General features: G+C 36.5%; 1 protein-coding gene and 1 long non-coding RNA gene across 8 annotated transcripts in view; one reads left to right on the top strand and one right to left on the bottom strand.

The window, feature by feature from the left end:
* Positions 1 to 22,453, bottom strand: part of BNC2 (basonuclin 2) — a 421,558-nt gene that overhangs the window by 271,460 nt on the left and 127,645 nt on the right. For 4 of the 7 annotated variants that reach the window (XM_045840769.1, XM_045840770.1, XM_045840771.1 and 1 more), the window contains exon 3: positions 12,712 to 12,912. The exons of the other annotated variants lie outside the window; for them this stretch is intronic. In XM_045840769.1, the coding sequence (XP_045696725.1) occupies positions 12,712 to 12,912 (201 nt within the window). The remainder of the gene's footprint in view (positions 1 to 12,711; positions 12,913 to 22,453) is intronic. 7 annotated transcript variants of the gene reach the window in all.
* Positions 11,926 to 21,427, top strand: LOC123820071. The gene is made up of 3 exons (XR_006785881.1): positions 11,926 to 12,033; positions 12,526 to 12,735; positions 20,218 to 21,427. It is a non-coding gene; the product is annotated as an uncharacterized LOC123820071 (long non-coding RNA).

Raw genomic sequence — 22,453 nt, 5'->3', positions numbered from 1 at the left:
TAATTGTGAAAAAAAAATAAAGAATTTGGTTCATCCCAGTGGGGAATTCCCAAGATGAATGATCACATGCAATGAAACTATTATCTTCATCCATTAAAATATTATCTAAAACAGAGGTTTCTATCTGGCAGCCAGCATGCTGAATAAAGCCTGCAGATGAGTTTTGTTTGGACCACACACTTTAAAAAGTATTTGAAAAGGTTGCCAAGATTTAAAAATCAGGAGATTTCACATAAAAACCTGGATTTCTGGCTTCTCATTTAAAAAAGAAGAGGAGGATCTCGAAACACTATGCCTGCATTCCCACCTGCCAACAGCTGCCTGGAGCTAAGGAGCTGCTACCTCACTGTGGTTGACACAGAGTTTTTTAGTCCCCCACAGTCCCCCACCAGATTAACTCCACTCATTTAACTTACCTTACCCTCCACAAGGCCCCGTTAGGCAAGTGCCGATCTTTAAAATGTCATACTACTCCACAGAGACTTTGTAGTTTGTGCAAGGAAAAGAAAAGGATATCTAGGAACAGAGGCTTTAAAATACATACTTCATGGGCTTATACAATGTTAAGATAGTGGGTAGCTAATTTTATTTCAAAATACAGTTGTTCAATAAAACTTAAGTGCAAAGCAAAAGAAATTCATTTTCATAATTAAAAATTTTTTTAAAGCAAATCCATGACTGATGACCTGGTCTTACACAGTGGTTCAACAAACACTCACACTGGTTTTAAATCAACCACATTCTTCTCTGCAGCCCAGAAAAGATGCTCACATCAAACTATTACTCAGAGTCTATATCCATTTTGTTCAGTCACATGTTAACACTTCTGTACTTCCTTTCTAGAAAGATCATGTACTTAAGTGAAAACTGACCCTAATGTGAAAATAGAATACATCTTCAAGGTAAATTTTAAAAGCCAACATTTAGGATGCATGAATATTATCACAGCAAATATTCATCTTTACTAGCTCCACATGTATGCCACAATCTGACATTTATACTTATATTAAATAGACATTATTGCAGGTTCAAATGACCCCAAAAGTCATGGCATATTTCCTTAAAAATGATTATTACCTAAAAGCAGATGTCTATGACAAAGTCACCATGCACTGTTTGCTTTTTTTCATAACTGAAAGCAAATGCAAGAGGAAAAATCTTTCAACATTCACTATTCCCAATCAAACACAACAGCACAGTATTTCTACCTACTAGTGGATTTTATAAACAAACTGAAAGTACTCTATCTGGCAGAGGAAATAAAGTACCTTTCTGGTTCAACCAACTATATTAGGCAATCTCTGATGTATTGTGCAGTGTAGAAATGCACTAAATAAGCTATGATCGGATATATTCCAACTTATTAAAAATAGTATAATTTACCAGGCTGGTATAGCTCAGTGGGTTGAGCGCAGGCTGTGAACCAAAGGGTCACTGGTTCAATTCCCAATCAGGGCACATACCTGGGTTGTGGGCCAGGTCCCCAGTGGAGTCCATGGAGAGGCAACCACACATTGATGTTTCTCTCCCTCTCCTTCTCCCTCCCTCCCCCTCTCTCTAAGTAAATAAATAAAATCTTTAAAAAATAAAAATAAAATAAAATAAAATAAAAAGTAGTAAAATATAAATCAACTTTAGCATACTGTTTTGAAATTACGTTTCATCTTTGGCCCACATTCTTGAATGATTGTTTTTAATTAGATATTTCCTTCCTAAAAGAGAAGTATTTTCCTCCCATTTTCACCTTAAGAAAGAAACCCTTGAACAATATGCCAAACTTACTCCACAGACTTCAATCCTGAAATTCTCTTGATTCTTAAAAACTTGAAGAAAACAGTTCACAAGATCATAATGATCATACTTCATTCCATAACTCCCAGTAAATAGGAAAGGAGAAAATGCTGTAAGTATGAGCTCAATACATATAATCCAAGGCCCAATATCTCAATGACAATATGATATATGACTTATGGGAAGCATTTTTCCTTAGTATCCATTATGTTTGTAATTTGGGCAATCAGAAGTAGACACCTGGAACTCAATTATCAATTCACTTCTCCAACCCCTTTTATAAGTCTCTTGAAACCATCCCTAAGGCACTTCCTGAAGAGACGATCCTATGGGACAGCACACATGTTCACATGATTTTAAAACACTTGGTATAATCTAAGACTAAACTTATTCTCTCTTTTCTTTAATTGTATAGCTTTAGGGGGAAAATTAAGACTTCTCAAATAATTTAGTAAAATGTTAAAAAATTAAAACATGAATTCCAGGAAAAGTATGATTCATTACATTTTATTGATTAATCTATTTCAGAAAGAGAATTTTATGGAAAAAAACCACACACACATATACATACAATTAATTCCCACTCATGATGACCAAAGCTCTAGACTGATCTCGGGTTCCCAACATAGCAGCTGCTATAAAGCAGTTCTAGAAGACTCCTGATTTTATTATTTTATTTGCACTTTATTGTTTTAAGGGGAAAAATAAAGAGTGAGATCATGCGTGTTTAATAATATTTAACCTGTGTTCTTTGGGGATTAAGGAACTGTGCTCACTTAACTCCTTCCTTATTTCTGTTAATTACCAACTTCTAGAAAAGGGTATCTCAAACTGGGCTTATGTTAAGGCTCACTTCAGCATTCTGCATTTGTAGAAAAAAAATGATTCCAAAAGTACAAGAATACTGGCACATACAGAAGAACAGGTTATCAGCATACTTAAAAAGCAGGCAGCAGTTGGTTTATTAAGAAATCATTAAAGATAACTATTTGTATAAGTTAAAATAACATTACTTTTTACCAAAAGGGTGTTTCCAATATAATGAACATCCAAGCTTCTCTGGTCGTGAGAAAACCTGGAATATATTATACATGCATGAATGTGGCCCAGGATGCAGGATATGAGATGGGCTTGCTATCAACAGATTAACACTTCATTTTCATTACTCTAATCTCACCACAGGTTGTGAACACTCTTTTTCTTATTTGAACAACAATGGTACATGAAAAACCAAGCTGACAGGCAGGCGGGGTTTATTAAATGTGTAAGTCCTTTATTCCCTTAACACATCTCACCTGTATGAAGCCAGGGTTTGGGCTTCCAGTCCGGCTACTGAAACAAGCTCTCCCAGATGTTGGACTTCTCTTTCTATGCTTTCTACTTAATGTACAATAAATGCCAAAAATAAGGTAAGAATGAAAAAATTATTTTTCACAATCAACTCTGTTCAGCAGAGAAAAGGATTGGTAATATATTTTTAAATGCCCCATGATTACTTTCTGAAGTTGCCAAACAAAACAAAACAAAACAAAACAAAACAGGAACAGAAATGGGAAGAGAAATAATGAGACATTTGTAGTTTGAGTCAAAGAGTCTCATCTGGGTAACTCTCTCCCAGCTTAGTTCTAACTTGTTTGAAAAGAACTATAGTTTCTCACTGGTTGAAAATGGCAATAATTCACAACATAAGAATCAATCTCACTATTTCCCAATGAATGGAACTGAACTTCACCAAAAAGCTATGCTCAAGGAGCAAAAAGATTACAAAGTATAAGGAATCATTCAAATGAAATTCCCAAAATGGAGAATTTCTTTTTAAGGTGAACTAATCCACATAACTCATTGCTCTTGAGGCAGTCATTAACAATTACTCAACAAACCTAGAAATAAATCACTTAATTCCCACAACCAACCAATGGGCAGGTGTAGACTTCCGTATGCCTGTGCTCCACATATAAGTGTACTATCACATGACAATGTAAGATTTCTTTACTATTTTCCATAACAAGAGTAAATCTTTTCACAAAGTCTAGAGCCAGGCTTTGGTTTGGATTCTTTCTGGTACTCTAATAATACTTATACCTAAAAAAGAAAGAATAAAAGGAAAGTGGTAATAGATAAAGCAGCAGATAACCTAGCTGACTCCTTAGTTAGGTTCTGACATGAGATCAACAAAGAGAATGTTTGCAGGCATTCTCACTGATGAGACACTTTCATGAATATGCTCAGTGTGTAGTTATTCTCCTGTATCTTGTCAGTGGCCTCCCAGTCATGTCTACTGCCCTCTGTCAGTGGCAGAGGGCACAGTGGTAAGCAGCTTTCTTTACCTATGCACCCCATTAGGTGCCCCAAATAGCCATTCTAGTGATTTAAATCAATGAAATCTTTCTTACTTTAATTGTAATAAAAGAAAAAACATTATTAAAACTCTGTCAATAGAGGTTTTCATTTTAATATTAGTTTTATTATATTAAGCCAGTTGAAAGTAATTATTTTTGGCATGTAAAATATTCATTATCATGAAATTTTTATTTTAAAAACCCCCCTCCCAGTTCTGGCACTCTGGTCAAAAATGAGTCCTAAGGAACTGTCTAGAGAACAAATAGCTACTAAAAGACACCTTAATAAAGTTGAAAAATTCATGACAGTCACACAAAAGCACAGCAGGTACAATACTGAAAGCTATGTCTTTCCCATATAGAATGATACTTTTTAATCTTGTCAGCTTTAACAATCTCTCTGCCGTGTAAGACAATGAGTTAAAATTTATTAAATACACAACAGTTATGAATCCTCATTGTGTTATGTATACCACGTGTTTTAAATCTCAATTTCATGATGTCATGTTAATATTAGCCTTGCATCATTTCAATTTCTTTTTTAAATGTTTCAGTTAACTCGTTAAATAACTGCAGTCTCAAAGAGTCATACCTTCAACCTATTGAAGGAAAACTTTGCACATTTTCCTCCCTCTAATGAAATGTTCTCTCCTGTGTAGAAGTAAGTTTAACTGTACAAAATGATAAGCCCAAGAATTACTTTTAAGAAAAGGAAGAGAAATAGAAAAGCAAAATCTCTTTTCAGTTAAGTACTTTCTTACACAGGCGAAGGATCAAATTGAGCTGCCTTTCAGCGCCTTTGAATGATAAGCCTGGGCCCCTGCTTACATGTTTTTATCACGCACTTACTTAAAGAACCCTTACGTAGCAAAACTCGGGACAGTCCTCCTGTCAGCACTTACACACTGAGGACCACATCTGAGGGTGGCACCTCTTTCCCATAATTCTTCCGAATGATGTACTTGGCAAAAAGATGCCTTATTCAATTACTGTTACATTTCAGGTGCATTTCAACTCTTTTATATTAGGGAGAAAAGAGCCAGTGAAAGTAAGGAGAAATTCTGAAAAAGAGAAATGAGGTGAAAGGAGAATAAAGAAAGAAAGAAATCAGGTCTATGGGAACAGAGAAAAGAAGAAACAAAAGACTAACCATGTATTTAGGTCATTAAATAAATTGCTGCCAACCAAATAGAAGTGAGACTTAAATCACCCCCCCCCAACAACACACAAACCCTAAGACAGTAGCAAAATAACACTGCAGTCCAAAATTATTGAGTAAATAAGATGTCAGATATGCTCAAGAGAATCAGTGTTTCAATGAGTAACTTCCTACTGTTCAAGATTATTTTCACTCTCTTAACAGAGAGAAATGAAAAGCTGATGGGCTTAATTAAAGAAAAACAAAAGGATATTATTTTGTTGTTAAAGGATCAATTCTTTTTTTGTTGTTAATTGGAATGATGATTAATAACCTGAGAATTTGATTTCTAAGCTAGCTGGTTTGAGCAATGCATTGTTTTTCTACAAGCATTTCCATTAAGGAAGTCTCTGTGAATGAAGAAATGATACAGGGCTCCCTCTCCTCTCTTAATCTCTGACTTTGCGGTATGAAATGCTACATAAGAGTGTTTAAACAGAATGACACTGCACACTGTTTTCACCCAAATGAACTCCACTCATAAATTTTCACCTTAGGTTTTGAATGTATACTATGAAATTTTCTAGACTTTCTACAAGGAATGTACAAATTAAAAAAGACTCAATACTTTTATTTTTTCCTATTCTCTAAACTTTCTTTTAAACCTGGGGAAGAAGGCAGTTACAGGTCATGTTCAGTGAGATTTGAGCAACTTGGATATCACAGCCCCAGGTATCATTTTGGGGATGTCATACACACATATTAAAACTTCTTAGAGCTTGAGTTGCTCAGGATGTTTTTTCATCTTATTTTTCTCACCTGTTTACTAATTTATCTTACAGGGAAAAAATTCCCTCTATTACACAATGAGTTGCTTACATGTCAGGATATAAAGACTGTTGATCCTGAATTATGACTCCTTTTACTTTATTTCTCTAAAGCTTAAAAATAGATGTCAAAGTTTCCTGAAAGGGTCTTTGAACTCCCTTTCTCCTCCTCTGCCCAGTCCTTCAGTAGATGAGGATAACCATGTAAAATGTGGAAGCCAGCTGCTTTTCGGGAAATAAAAATGGCATCAGCTTTGGCAGACAGAGGTGAGATCAATCATTTTCTACAATCTTCACATAATCTTCTGACCAAGGCCTAGAAAAAGGTGGTTATGTAGCGGCAAAAGCATACCATGAAAGATACGAGAGGGTTTTCACATGGTGAAGAATTGATTGTGTGCATATAACAAATCACGCTCCAAACCTCACGAGAAAGGAAATCTTGGAACCATTATATTCCATGTTCTTTGGACAATAACAAGCAAGGAGTCTGAGAGAAAATTTCTCTCACTGAGAAAGTCATCCCATGATTCACTCTTTTCTTGCTACTACCACAAAGTTCCCTGACCACACTCTGGAAAGAAAGGAGTTAATTCCTATATCAGTTGAAGCACTATGATTCAAATTATGGACACAAGCTAAAAGCAAATGCCAGTTACTTCTGTCATTCCTTTTGATATACACATTTTAATCAAGAGTCCCAAGTTCATAAAATACCTCTTCACCTATAGTACAGTCATTGGCTATTCATGTTTATAAGGAAAATTCTCTCAAAAGCTTTGCTGATTGATAAGGGTAGATGCCCAATGTAACTTTCTTTAAGGAGTGTTGTAAGTGCATATAAGGTGGGAAGGGAGAAGTACTAAAATTTTTGTTTTTTATTAAAGAGGATAACGCCAGCTCACTATCTGTAACGGTCTGTTCCTTAGGAATCAGCTCCCCGTGTCACAACGACCTGGCAAATTTGAATGCTTTCACTATCACTGGAGTTCTTGCAAGCCTGCTTTGGCTGTGACCCATTCACTTTTGCCCCAACTTCTCAGAGATGCCTTACTCAGCATCTAATTAGTTAGGGAGGATTTGCTGCAGCTCTTAACCCTGACACAGGAGTGGGAGTGTGTGCTGCTGTAGTAGCCCAAATCTGTCCTGTCACTATATTAATCAGATTTTCATAAAGGCATGCATGAATAATTGGATTTATCAGTGAATGTTAAGATACACTCATAAATATAATTATAAAAAATACCTGCAATTATAGATAAGATATCTGCACCTTTAGGGATTTATTTTTTAACTGTGGTTACTTGACTCACCTCAGGAAAAGGCTTTACAAATTATCCGAACACAGTACTAGTTTGCAGATGGCAGAAAGATGAGGAAAATAATTTCAAAATGACCACCTACTATGTTCAAACTCACTTAACATAGTGTGTTGAAAATAAACTTGAAATTTTGGGGCAAGTTTTTAACGTATACATCATACATATCTGAGAATATGTTGGTGCATGTGTTACTTGCATTACCATTACATAAATACCATCGATACGACTATTTTTCCATGCCAACTTCCCCAATGCATTACAAATTAGACAGTGTCTGGTAAGTGAAATCTGCATGCTATACACAGACTTCTACAAACACCTGTCTCTATGCTACAACTTGTATTTTAACAATTACCCAAATACTCCTATTTTGGGGTTACATTATCAGAACGGATGTTAAGAATTACATTTGAATATATGCCTTATACTTAAAACTTCAAAATAAAAGCTATTAACACTCAAATTAGAAGAGAACTAAATAGGAGGTAGCAGCCTAGTAATTCAACAGGCTGAAATTACATGCCTCCTAATACAATATAAATATTTATTTTAGCAACACGACCTTAAGTTTGGTCAATTTAATCCTTTTTTTAGTAAGACATGATCATTAAAAAGGGGGTAAAAAAAGGGAGGAGGAAAGAGTGCAGAAACCTAGCTTTGGATGAAGCCTGGCAATGAAAGTCATTTTCAAAGACCGTTAACTATCAATTGTTTTACTCAGGGCTCTGATTAAATAGGAATATACATCCTATGTTAAAAGGCTTGTCTACATGAGTGGGACAGAGTTCAGAATAAAAATGTATTGTATGAACTATAAAAAGAATCAAACCACAATATACAACTGGACATCTGACTTGTAAGAAAAATGGTATATGTGCCTTTTAAGCTGTTAGTGAATAAACACTCAAATAACTTAGAAGGGTAAAAAGTCAGACAAAATCATTTCCAATTTAAAGTATAGATTCAACAAAATAAAACTCTGTCTATATAAATAGAAAGAACTAAGAGACTACTGGGAGAAAAATTCATATTGAACATGCTTTTAAATGGATTCTAGCAATGTAATTATATATTTCTTACAATATATTTTATTTATCATTTCTCTGATATGTGCTAGATTTTATATTAGTAAGAAAGTTTCCTTTACTTTGTCATATCTCTGGTGAGCAGATGCTCTGGCATTAATGTAAATCATTGATTTAATTTTTAGCTTTCTTGTTTTGCCCCTCACCTATCTAGGAAATTATTTCTCTGGTGATAACTAACACATCATGCTAATGAGAGAATCTAATGCACAATAGAAAAATGTCACTACTAATAATATTTGCATGAAGTTAAATAAAGCAACTGTAAGAGAATGTCAGACAGTGTTCTTTAATAAGACACAGTTTCACAATGAAATTATGTTGTTAATTGTGTTACATCATTGGGTGAATCCTAAATTACTACATAATGATGCAGAGTCATTTATAATTCTAACTTAGTATTTCACTCATGTCTGAAAAGAGACCTTATTAAGGAATCTGCATTTTATTTGAAAAGGTTAAATATACCTCACCAATAATTAAAGGAAAATGCCTCTAGTAATGTAAACGTGTAAAACATGGGCTATAGCCGTTTATCTGTTATGGTTTCATTTCTGAAAAGATTTCAAAATATATTAGACTATTGCATTACTTGAGGTACCTATGAATTTTATATACCAGTCTCTCAAATACACAAAACATTTTAGAAAAATCACCTTTAAAAACCTGATTTAAAAAAAAAAAGGTTCAAAAGCAGGCCTCATTTTTTGCTTTTAACAAAAACTTCATGAGGCTAAAATGGGCAAAATAACGTTCTGGACTCTAGGAGATTAACAGAGAAGATGAGTAAAGGGTTTCTGGTCATTCTCGGCCTGTCACTGATCAAAGTAAACCAAATAAGAACTCCCTTTACAAAAGTCAAGAGGCATGCCCTTTAAGGTTATCAAATATTTGTCTGTATGGAAAAAAATTATCCCTTTTGAAAAGATCATAACTGAATATGGGAAAAAATGTAGAAAGACAGAAAAATGCACTGAAATTGTTGTATCCCTAACTTTAGCAGAACATACTTAATTCCACCAAATCTAAATTGGCTTCATATTGTGGTACCTTTTTGTTAGTATTAGACAAACTGAAAGATTTACATATAAGCAGATCCTACTTTGCTCATACAAAACAAAGATTTTTATATCTCTACTTTCTAATTTTCCTATAAAAGACACAAACCTAGATTATTAAATTTCAGTATTCATGAGACACTTCCCACTACAAGTTTTGCTGTAGTTAAATAATACTGGTAGTGAATTCTCTGTAACTCAGTTTTAAAACCTACTAGTCAGTTTTCTCTAATATTTAATGAAATCATCATGTCAATCTTATATTTTTATGTTATTACAGAAAATTTTGAGATAAAATATACAAAATAAAATTTATTTCATGAGCTAAATCAGTTTCTTAGAAATTAAAGTAATAATAGAAAAGCCTTTTAATGCCTTAGTAATGAGATACACAGAATTCTGTATACTTGATTAAACTGAACAAACTTTTTACCTGCAATAAGACAAAAGCTGGATTAATGTTTATATAGAAACTAGTATTTCTTAAAACTATTGGCTTCAAGAAAAACCAATTTTAAGAAAAGTGTCTTTCTTGTACACACACATACACACGCATTCTGAATCAGCACTGCTGATGAAATATAGGTAAGGAAAATAAAGACATTAAACATACACAGCACATATATTTTTAGATTTACACATAGTTTGAATTTAAGTTTACACAATAGTTATACAAACTAAAATGTCATCCTGAAGGAGGAAAAAAAGAATCATGTAGACTCGTACTTCTTTTACATGCTTTTCAAAAATGCACAGGAGGTAAACATTTAGCAACCATGACAGAAAAAGAGGGGGGAGTTGCTAACTACATCAAAACCAAAAATAAAATATAGTTGAATCACAACACTTTTTTAAATTGTGATTTTTCTCCCTTTATTGTACTACTATTTAGTAAACAGTATAATTAGTATTATAGTTTTATATAGCACCATTATGCATAAATTACTTCCCTCTATTTCTACTTGTTTATATAGTCACTGAAGCTCACCATTAGACATACATACACACAGGCACACATAAAATAGATCTTTTTATACCCACAGAGTCAAATAGCTGCATCAAAGACATCATAATAGCTTAGTTGTACAAGTTTCTCTCTCTGAGCAATTTCAAATTATTTTCCTAATTCTGACCTATCATTTATATAATTTTCTTTTCTTTCTTTTTTTTTAGCTAAAATGTTTTCCACAACTTAATGTCTCCTTAGATTCAAATCTACTTGAAAATGGGCTAGTGCCAGAGAAGCAATCTAACACCATCTCTGTGGTTCAATAGCCATTTATCAATTGATCATTATCTCTATCTGGTTTTATTAACTCTTTTCTAGCTAGAGGGAGACCTGAACCAATCTTCCCTTCCAATACACACACACACACACACACACACACACACACACACACACACACCCCTGACCTCCACTAACTCATACAAAACCCTGAAGGTAACATCTAATTTTTAAAGTATGGCACAAGCTATTTAATCCTAAGGTCAATGAAAACACACTCTGTGTTCCAACCAGAAACAGAGCCACCCAGGCAGGGATATGCCTCAGAAACACACCTCTCAAAGCACACTGCAATGACAAGGAATTATCTCTGGGAGGAAATGAACTTAACTTGCAAGAATGGGAAACTGCACATAAAGAGTTGCTTATTGGGTCTATGTTGATTGCATTTAAACCCAGCTTACTGTATCAGCAGTAATCAGGGTCCCTCTACAGGATATGTCAAAATACACCTTATTCAAATGCATTTATCCTACCTAGAATTGTGCGATAAAACTGTTCTCTAGCTAAATGCTACGAAACCCTGGCTCCGTGCACAATCTTCTGCAGATGTATTTCTAAACTTGTGGTAGTTTACAGCCTAGCAAATTGTTTTCTTCCCTTCATTACCAATACTTTAAAAATCTAAATTAAGTCAATAAAATATTTAATTCCCAAGGACGCCTACAAACAAAACTGGGTTTTTATAAAGAGCAGTTGTATTTTTTTTTAAATGAGTGAAACTATTCATTTCTTAACGTCATCTGCTTAAAATCCAAGTATTTGTCAGTAATACTTTCGTGCTGTGTGGATGATAATATACTAATTCTTGCTTTGTGTGAGTTTGGTGCAGGCTTTTGAAAATCAAGACGTGTTTAGGAGGGAGGCACCAGGGAACTTCCCTCCCTCGCTTGAGCACAGTCCAAGAGGAAAGTTTCTGGGTTGTTTCCCTTTGCTTCCTCTCACCCTCGCTCCCCCTCAGAGCCGCAGAGCCAGTAATTGTGCAAGAGGAGCCTTGCGCGCCGGGCGCGTATCACCGAGCGCACGGTACAAGCCGCCGGCTCCGGTGATTAATTATCAGCAGCCGCTGGCCTCGCAGATCACCTCGGCTTTCTCGGCAGAGCCAGCACACCCAGCACACCCTGCCGCCACCAGCGTGGCTGGGATGGAGGAGCGGCTCTGGGGAGGACGCCGAGGCTGCTCCGGAGCGTGAGTGCCCCGCGGGGCGGGCGGGCGAGCGAGCGAGCGTTTGGAGCCAGAGCCGGCAGGGAGCACAGGGGCAAGTGTGGAGGCAGGCGGGCCAGCAGGCGGAGGAGCTGGGACGGTAGGCACAGACCTCTATTCTATGCCGGTCGCCTCCTCCTCCTCCGGCGACTATGGGCGCTGGCAGCGATTCCTGCACAGCCTCCCGTCCTCAGGTCGGAGTCCACTGCTTCCAGCCCCAGGAAGTCAGTTAAGCTGTGCGGAGGGGCCCCCACATTTTATCACTGGTTGGAGAACCTCCTCTGAGACAGACACTTTGAGGAAGTGATTAATATAGATGGAAAGATACAGTTGTTGGGTGGTGGCTTTAAAAAAAATTTAACAGAAAACAAATAAATGAATAGTCTCTTTTCATGACCCAGGTTGTACTGTGAAAACTTTGCAACAAATGCCTTTGCTTTCTTTTACTTCAGTATCCTTTCCCCTTTTTCTTTTAAGGAGCCCTTAGGGAAACCATGAAGTAACCCTGCACATTCCAGTAACACAGTTATGACAAAACAGAGCCCAACTATGAAGTGATCAAATTTTTTTAAATGTTAAGAAAGAAAAACAGCACAAACAAACGTGCACATAACAATTCAAGATTTCTTTAAAAAAAAAAGAAAAGAAAAGAAAGTAACTTACCTGTTGGGACATTCTGAATAAAAGGTTAGTATCAGCGTTTTGCCATGTCCCCATGAACCCTGGTTCAGCCGCAGTCGTTCTGGTTCCGAACTGCATGGAGTTGTCAGTACAGGAGTCTCTTAAAGTCAAGTCTCTTGCCCTCTTTGGCTCTCTGTCTCTCTGTGTCTCTCTTTCTCTCACATCCACTTCTGCCTCTTCTGACTGAAAAGTGAAGGTGGATTTTTTGAGCCTCTTGGCAGCCAGTAGCAGGAGTGTAGTGTAGTTAAGAAGCTGGCTGAACTGTTCATTTCATTTGGGAAGGGGGAGATTTGGGGGTGGGAGGGGGTCAGAGCTGCTTTCGCACCTTCTGCACAGATACCCCTATCATTTATGCATAGATTGTGACTCCCCGAGCTTGCCTTTGCTCAGTTTAACAGCTGCCTGTCAGGTGTGCAGGCAGCACTGGAGACCCAACCATCAGCTTCAAACTCTCAGCCACTGCGTGTCATTGGATAGCAGAGCTCAGAGTCAACTGCACTGTTCCACTGTCAGGCACCAAATGACACCCTGCACTAACCCCTCTCCAGACACACACATAGATACACACTTCTGCACTCTCCAAGCAGCACCATGATCACAGAAGGACAGTACATATGGTGAGGAGAAGCTAGGGCCCTTCTCAGAGAATTTTTCCCAACAATGCTTTCAGGTATAACAGGCAGTATCTGACATCAGTCTTTACTTTTAACATTTGTAAATTGCTATGCTTAAAACATAGCCATTTTTTCAAGCTATATTGGAAGAAAGAAAAATATTCAGATTTAAGAGAATGTAAAGTTGGCTCAGTTGTCTAAATGTTAACTCCTAAAAGCCATATAGTATGTACTAGGCTCTTTATACCCACATATAGATTCCCAGAGAAAATAATACACATAGGGACATAACTTCACACCCTAATAAGTAAATAAATAAACCTAGCAGTTTTTAACATAGAAGATGCACAGTAAACATTTACAAAGTACATGCATGTATACTACTTAATATGCAGTTCTTCAGGTCATTCATTAATTACTAAATTGGATGTTAAGTAGTAAGAAATTGAAAGGCAAAGGAAAAAAGTATACCTTTTCTTAAAGCTCAAAAGTGGAGAAAAGTCCTTTGTTAAAGTTCCTGAATGAAGCATTTACAATATCCTTTCAAATCATAAAAAAGAAAAAGATGAAGGAAAAAAGCCTGTCTCATTTCAGGCAAAAAGTAATGAATATAAAAACTCCATTTTCTATTCAAGATCTCTAAGGAAAATTCTGTGATGTTTTCCTGCATGATAAAAATATAATCTTGATAGCGTGTCGTATTTTTAATTAAACCAGTTTTTAAAAGAAAACAACTATTTATTAGGTAGTGTTTATCCACCTTATATATGGAAAAGCAGAACTGAACAAAATGCACTGTACATAAACAGTAACTTCAAAATGGAAAGCTAAATTCATGTCATCTCATAAAAGTAGTCAGCAGGAAAAAGCCATCCTTCCTAAACTTAAAATGTAAGGAACATTAATCTTCAACCACCTACAAATATCGAGGACAAATGTACCACTCTCCTTGCTCCTTCTTAACTGAAGAATAACAATAAACCTTACTCTCTGAAACAACAAAAGAAACAGAAAAGAGCTTCAATGGCAGCTCTGTGTCATTAGTGGACAATGAGAAAAGATGAGAAAACGTACACTATGTTGACACAAATGTGCCTTCCCCTCTAGAACCGACATCTCCTGAAAGCTTTTCTGTTAAACTTCCCTCCAGTTCACCACCATTAAGCACAAAAAAGTCTCAAAAGCAGCAAATTCAATATCTTAGAAGAAGCAAACAGGAACCCAAAGAACTGTAGCCTTAAAATATATTAAGTCCACCTGTGGTCAATAAAAATATTCTTGAAGGGGGAGGGCAGGAAAAGACCCTATGAGTCAATTGTCAACAGTGACTGTACCTTTACAGCTAGCTATTACCCACTTAAACTCCCTCTAAAATTTGCTAGCCTCTTGATTTCTGAAGTGGCACTCAGTGCCTCAGTCAAGCTGCCTGCTCAGCTCCTGACCTTCCCACTAATGGCTGTTATTTGTGGGAGGCTTAAGGACACTGTCAATAGCATGCTTCCTCCTCGCTCCTCTCAGGCTGTTGTATCGCTTTGCCTGCGTGTTCTCTCTCGCCTGCCTCTTGCTCTCCCTAGTTCCCCCCTCCTTTCTTCCTCTCTCCTTCACACCCTCTTTCTCTTCTGCCAGCCCCCACCTCTTCTTTCTCTCAGTCCAGCAGTCCTCTTCTTTCCCTGGTATCCTCACCCCACCCCCCCCAAACATCCATCCGTATCTTCTCTCTCTCTCTCTCTCTCTCTCTCTCTCTCACACACACACACACACACACAAACAACACAAAAATCAACTGGCATGCAGCAGCAAGCACCTGCAGTAATAGACTCTTTTATTAAAACTGTTATTCTGCAAGACTTGAAATTCCCTGTGGACCGGGCCATGTCAAAGCCGATATAATTAACTAGAGGCTCAGCAACGGATCAATTACCAGACAAGCAAGTGATAGTGAAATCAATGAAAGATCATCAGCCACATTATCAGTGTTGCAACTCATTAGGGCAAAACTGAGAAATGTGCTCAAAGCGAGCCCAAGCAAGGTGGCATTACAAAACAAAGGGCTAATTTGGAGACCCTGCTGTGAACAATCTGTAACAGAATTAGCCTTTTTTCCCCCTAAACTGCATAGCTCCGTAACTAAATGTGACAGACAGAGAAGCAGTTTATTAAGACACCAACCCCAAGTTTATTTAGTTCATAAACTCTCTCCTAGAAAATCAATACAGTCTGTACAGGGTTATTAGGCTGACTAGCTAATACATCCAAATCTAGTCTGCTCGGCCAGCAGTCTTCTGACAAAATGCTACCAAGCACAGGCAAACTGAACTATTTCAGATATCAATGTCTGAGGTTGTTCTAGATGAAACAGGTCTGCAATGTAACTAGTACCTTCATACTACTACAGTCAAGGCAAAAGCCTCAAAATCACCAGGATGTCTTTCTAAGATTCAAAATATTTTTTCACAACAAATATATATCATAGTATACTGCATCTTCTAAATGCATTTGATTAAAGACATTTTTAACTAGTTTATATGACTTGTTTACGAAGACAACAAGATGTATTACACTAAGAGACAACAAAATATAACTACAAGGCACAAAAATGATTTTTTTCAATTTGTTCACTGGTTATGTAGTCTGAAGATTGTGGAACAACTATCTGAAATCATTTGTATTAAAGTTACTTAAAACCGGGGTGGGGCTGGAGGCAGGTATCACTTCCATTGCTTTTTTGCAGCTTTTATTTTATGTATTTCAAGTTAAAGAATTGCAAATATTAAAGGCCACGGGCAAGCTCTTCCACATTAACTGATAGCGAGAGATGTACCACAGAAATTAAGAAGTACACCAACTAGGTCTAAATGGTGCCCAAGTTATTATAAACAATATTGGAATGTGAATACCTCCACCTCATCATAACACATAGCAGAAATACACTTCCACAAAGTAAGAAACTCACATGCAGTTTACAATGTTACAATAGACTGGACAACTGAAGGAAAAAAACATTTTGGAAGTGAGTTCTGATGTTTATGATGTTTAGCATTTAAAATGTATTTTCATGAGATTTCAATAAAATCAAATTTATAGATTGCTGTAAGTAAACATTTTCCCCTAACTTTTGAGCTGATACCTTACTAAGCATTTCATAGTTTATGTTGAATAATCTGGAAAAAAATTATACATGTATAATCTAAACCTATACTATAGATTCTGATGTTCTGGATAGTAATTAAAAGTTTTAATTACAGAGAAATTTAATCTTTTTCAATCTTTTTGCATATAACTACATACTGTGCATGTACCCTCAATGAGATCCAATTAGTAGCAAAGAATTTGCATTTCAGTTAGTGTGGGATAACAAGACTATAGGGAGGCACAATGCAATTCCACCATCAGAGCAAGTGAGTGTGTTCTTTCTTGTTAGCTCTGTAAGCATAATTCCCACAACTAACTGTTTAAAATGTTACTGATCTTTTCATTATTTGGGTATTGAGGTGGGTTTAGGTTTTCTCCTCCATTAAAAAAAAAGAAAGAAAAAGTCAGATGTTGGTTCACATATCAGCCCCAACGAACACTTACCTGAAGAAACAAATGAGCAAAGGATTTTGATTTTGCGTGTTTGTGGTTTTACTTTTGTTTAGGGAAGAGGAGATACTCTATACTTTTTCTTTTCTTCTTAATACTTATTAATTTCTCTGAAAGTACATTGCTTTTTAAAAATAAATTCCACAACTGTGGACAGGGAAACCTCATTGAGACAGTTGTCTGTAAATGTAAGGGTTTGGTAATAAAGGCATGCATTCAATACACTGAGAGAGTACTCAAGAATTTTCACCTTTTTCTAGCTATGTTTGTAACCATGTAAATCGTAAGCAAATTTAAATAAATGTATAATTTATATAACACAGTTTAACAAGCATCTCTAGGACTTCTGCTAGCTCACAGAACAATACCTATAATTCCCAGGGTTCAGTTCAGCAGCTGTTAACAGATTCTGTAATCTGTAATGACAGTAAACTGGCCTTTGCTCTTCGTTTATTCACTATTCATTTTCAGAGCTTGGTTAAGTACAGAGCTGGGTTAAAGATCAGTGGTTTTTCATGTGACACATGCTGGTATTCATCTAATGGCTTGTCAAGACAAAACTGTCCCTGTTCTTGCCAAAATAATAAAAGTGATGCTCCACATCGCATGACAACCAGCAAGCACTTCCTAATGGCAAAACAACTCAAGCTTCTGTAATTCACTTATTTTATAGAAAAATTTAAGATAATTTGCTCTCTAATCCTAATGTGGAATTAGGTTGTCACTCTCAAAGGAGATTTTAAAAAAATTTTTAGCTACTTTAACTTGGAAGCTACATGTAAACTAGTTTATGATCAAATTAGACTTCACTGTATAAAAATAACATGGAAACTACAATTTTGTCTGGCATTAAGGTATATAACTTAATACATGCAAATTATGCAGAAGCAGCAGGTTAGGCCCAGTCACAGAGGTAGGGTGAACCAATTGAGGAAATGTCATTTTTCTTGAGAACAAAGTATGGGACTTGCTTTGCAACATCTGTTGGGCTGTGTGAAATATTAACAGATGTCTTAAGTGAAGAAAAGGAAAAAGAATTAATAAAGGAAACCTCCTCTGAACAGATAATCCACCCAAATTTCCAGGTTGCTGTGGAATAAAGTTGACAGCAACTTTTTCCCTTGTGAAATCTGCCATTCCTACTTTATTGTATAAAGTTTGTTCTCTACATGAAGTTAAGGGGGAGTATTTTTGACTCACTAGAAAGAAGAGAGTAAAAAAAAGTAAAACTAACAATGCGAACTGAGCTTTTCCCTTGTTAATAAATATATCATAACCTAAACTGTTTTCCCTTGAGTCACATATGTAATTTGATGGGAACACAGTGAAAAGTTCACCCCAAAAAAACACTCAAAAAAGATGAAATATAACTGTACTGTGCCTTCATGGTTTGGGGAAAAGGAAGGAAGGAAGATTACAAAGCAGCTCTTAAGATAGAGTTCTGATATGGATACATCTCCACACATAGAACCTTATCATTTATACCTAAATCCTTGCGCTCTCCACTGGCTCCTAATTTCCGTCTGTTATCACCTTTGTAAGGTATGAAGCACCCCTCTTCTGACAGTCAAGGGTTTGTTCCATGGCAGTGAAGTCTGATAATCATGAAGAAAACTTGTGTATTAGACTAGCTGGATTTAAATTTTAAGAAAACTGGAAAACTTTTCTTAGTTAACAATTCCCATTCATGTTTCAATTTATTAGATGCCTTGGGCTCATCTGAATATAGACAACTCTAATTCAGACTGAAAAGATGATGCATGCATGCCAACCACTGAATCTATCTAACCTGGTGCTCACTTGTATGTGAGTGAAATGAACTATGCACCTGTATTCTTCTATAAATCTTCCTCTCAGGAGACATCTATTCTATTGCTTATTCTCCAAAAACTCCATGAGATTAACAGCTCATGGATGAACTAATTCAAAATGCAGTTAAGGATCTCAATTTTCAAATGAAGGGGCGAAAAGTTATACTGTCCTCTCTGATTGCCAATCTTAATCAATGGTCCCTCTCTCCTCTATGAGCAGCTGTGTTAAAATTGTACATGTTACTTCACATTTACAACTATACCTTATTCAGATGACTCTGGCAGCCTGGGCTAGGGGTATTTCTACATATAGAAATGTCAACCAAAATAGCCTGAAAATTTTAGGGAACAAGATCAAGGTCCAAGTTGTCAAGAAGACATGCATGCATACCTTTGGTTTTGCATTAGTTTGTTTTTGACAAAGCAAAATGCTCTGGTGTTTACTCACAAGGATACCACATTAGAACACATGACAAAAAGTAAAAATAACTACTGTACCCCCTCCCCAAAATTGATCACCTATACTGAAGGAGAAGGCTTGTGCACTGAAAACATCATTATGTTACCTCAAACTAAGGGAGGAAAACAGGCCTCCAAAAATAAGGTATGAACAGGATACAAGTTTAAATCACTTTTAAACAGTGGCACAAACATCGCTATAAGCAAATACTACCTAAAACTTCATCTTTCTATGGCAAAAGGGAGAAACTGCCCGTTTGACACCTCTCTGTACCAACAGGGACAGTCAATGTGATAGAGCATCTGCTGACAGCCCAATCAGGGGCTCAGTTTCAGGAAAACACATCAAGGATCTCCAAATGCCATAATCCCTTGATACATTATGAAAAATAAAAAATAAAAAGACTTGGGTAGGGTGTGGTAGCTGAAGTAGTTTACACAATGTTAGAGAAATGACGAATACATATAATGAAGACATCTGCAGATGCAAAAGCATCTAAGGTCCACATGAATCTGGAGTCTCCAAAAGATCAAACATTTTACCTACCCCGTTCTGGTTTAAAAACAGAGCCCTGGCTGGTGTAGCTCAGTGGACTGAGCACAGGCTATGAAACAAAGGGTTGCCAGTTTGAAACCCAGTCAGGGCACAAGCCTGGGTTGCGGGCCAGGTCCCTAGTATGGGGCACATGAGAGGCAACCATACACTGATATTTCTCTCCCTCTTTTTGTCCTTCTCTTCCTCTCTCTCATAAAAATGAATACATAAAACCTTTAAAAAACAGAAAAGTGACTTTATTCGTCTTCTCTCAGGTACAAAAGAGTGACAATGGCTTCTTCTACCATAACATAAAGTCAATGTTTTATGAGAAAATCTTCTAGAGGAAAAGAACCAGTGATGTGTTTCCTTAAATGAATATGAAAAACATGCTGGGGAGCATACATGGGGAGTTACATCTGTATGACCGTGAAGAGCAGCAAGTTGTAAACATAGTATTAATTTCTTTATTTACTTCCTTCTAAAGTCTGCAGACCGAGAAATCACAATAATACTTGAAATTACTGCCGGGAAGAAAGATTGAAGATTCACAGACACCCAAGAAATCCAACGCTGCTTTTAGAACTATCACAAAAAGCCCCTCTGTTGATGGAACCCCCTTATATGAAATTCACAGACCTAAAAAATATACTTAAAAAGTGTAATAATGCCAGTATACTTGGTTTTAAAGTCTTCAGGAAACCACAGAGACTATTTTATATACATATATTTTTAATGAAATGTTTAAACAAAGCAAATTTGAATGGACCTGGAAAGTGTTTTCAAAATTAAGAATCCCAGAACACGCCAGAAGCTCTTTAACAGCAAGTTAAAAATGTAAAGAATTAACAGGTGGCTTAGGTCTGAATAGTAATGATCTTCTCCAGTGGCAGGTAGTTGCTGCAAGAGGCACAAAGAAGCTTATGTGGTCCAGGTGATATTCTGTATCTCCATCTACTTGGTGGTTCTGGAGATGATAGCTTTATAAAAATTCATCAAGCTGCATACATATATGATTTTTGCACTCTTCTATATGCATGTTATACTTCAGTTCTAAAAGTTTGCTACTGCTACTGTTAATGGTAATACTACTAAAAATAGTGGTAATAATTTAGAACTACGTTTAAGAAAGAAAAGTGAAGGAAAAGAAAAAATGAAAGTGGTAGAGAAGGGACAGAAAAAGGCAGATACTTTATTAACATCAAAATTCATTCAAGTAACTGTCATTAAATGTACTGCTCGCTGGCAACAAGTTTTTCAAAGCTACGAAGTGTTAGGAATCATGTAAATATCTGAGTTTAACAGAATGAGGATGAATGTGAAAGACAGTAAGTGGGCAGGAGAAAATATGTAATTAGGTGAGTGATACCTTAACTAGGCAATGCAATGTATCCAAGAGCCTTAAATGGAAATGAACACCATACCTCAATTTGAAAAGCACCAACCTCACAATTTAGGATCCTTAAACGTGCTCACAAGTCTGGCTCATTGAGCCTGTCTTCTGATTTATAATTATGGCTATTTGGGGGGTGGGTAATTTGGAGTAGGCATTGAGTGTGCCTATAGAGAGACTGGGGAGGAAAGTACTCTCCAGACAGTACTACTTAGAGGCACTAAGTTCAAGACATATTTTTTAAAGCAATTGTAAATAAAACACTCTGACCATCCAAACCCTTTTTAAAAGTTAAATCTCAAAGGCTGACAGTAGTCAACCATATAACAAACAAAGCCTGGATAGAATAAAAGTAAAAAGTGAGTAATTTGGGAACTGAATAATTTGCTAATTGATAAGGCATACACTTTTGCCCTCACCAGCTCAGTTTCTAGCTCCCTTTTCTTCTACCTCTTATAAAGAGAGAGATTTTAAATTAAACATGTTTTAGCCATTGTTAGGGATTACTAATCAAAGCCCTACTAGCCAGGTACAAGAGGGTGGGGAGAATAAGAAAGTTAAGACTTTACAATTTAGTACAGGAGATAAAAGCCAGGTACAAAAACAACCTTAATAAAACAATGGGAAAAGAGAAGCAGCCCTGACTGGTGTAGCTCAGTGGATTGAGCACAGGCTGCGAAACAAAGGGTTGCTGGTTCAAGTCCCAGTCAGGGCACAAGCCTGGGTTGCGGGCCAGGTCCCCAGCATGGGGTGCTCAAGAGGCAACCACACACTGATATTTCTCTCCCTCTCTTTGTCCTTCTCTTCTCCTCTGTCTAAAAATGAATAAATAAAATCTGTAAAGAAAAGAATAAGAAAAGCAGCAGCAGAACCCTATATGACTGAGAATCTTTCCAATCAGTGTTCTAAGAGAAAGTTTCTAAGCTGCGGCAGCATTTGCACTGAAACTGAATAAGTGGTACAACTGCTAGAGAGTTGATCCAATTTGACTAGAACATAAGATAGGATCAGTGTTGAGCAATGATGAATGAAAGGGATGGACAGGCCAATAGGAACCATACTCAGAATAGCCCTACAGTCCACAATAAAGAGTTGCTATTGGGTTGGCAAAAAGTCCATATGTTTTTTCTGTAAAGTAAAAGACACTTTTTTCATTTTCACCAATAACTTTATTGATTTGGATATTTTGAGTATGTCAGCTATCTCTGATGTGGTATAACACTGATTGTTCTCAATTAATGTCTCACTTTGATCACTATCAACTTTAGTCTATCCAACCATGGAGCATCGAGCATCAGCCAGCAAGAAATCTCCAGCACGAAACTTTGCA

This window comes from Phyllostomus hastatus, unplaced genomic scaffold (genome assembly GCF_019186645.2).
Source record: "Phyllostomus hastatus isolate PE091 unplaced genomic scaffold, TTU_PhHast_1.1 phas_contig_34, whole genome shotgun sequence".
Taxonomy (NCBI): domain Eukaryota; kingdom Metazoa; phylum Chordata; class Mammalia; order Chiroptera; family Phyllostomidae; genus Phyllostomus; species Phyllostomus hastatus.
This window is presented reverse-complemented; position numbering and strand designations above follow the sequence as displayed.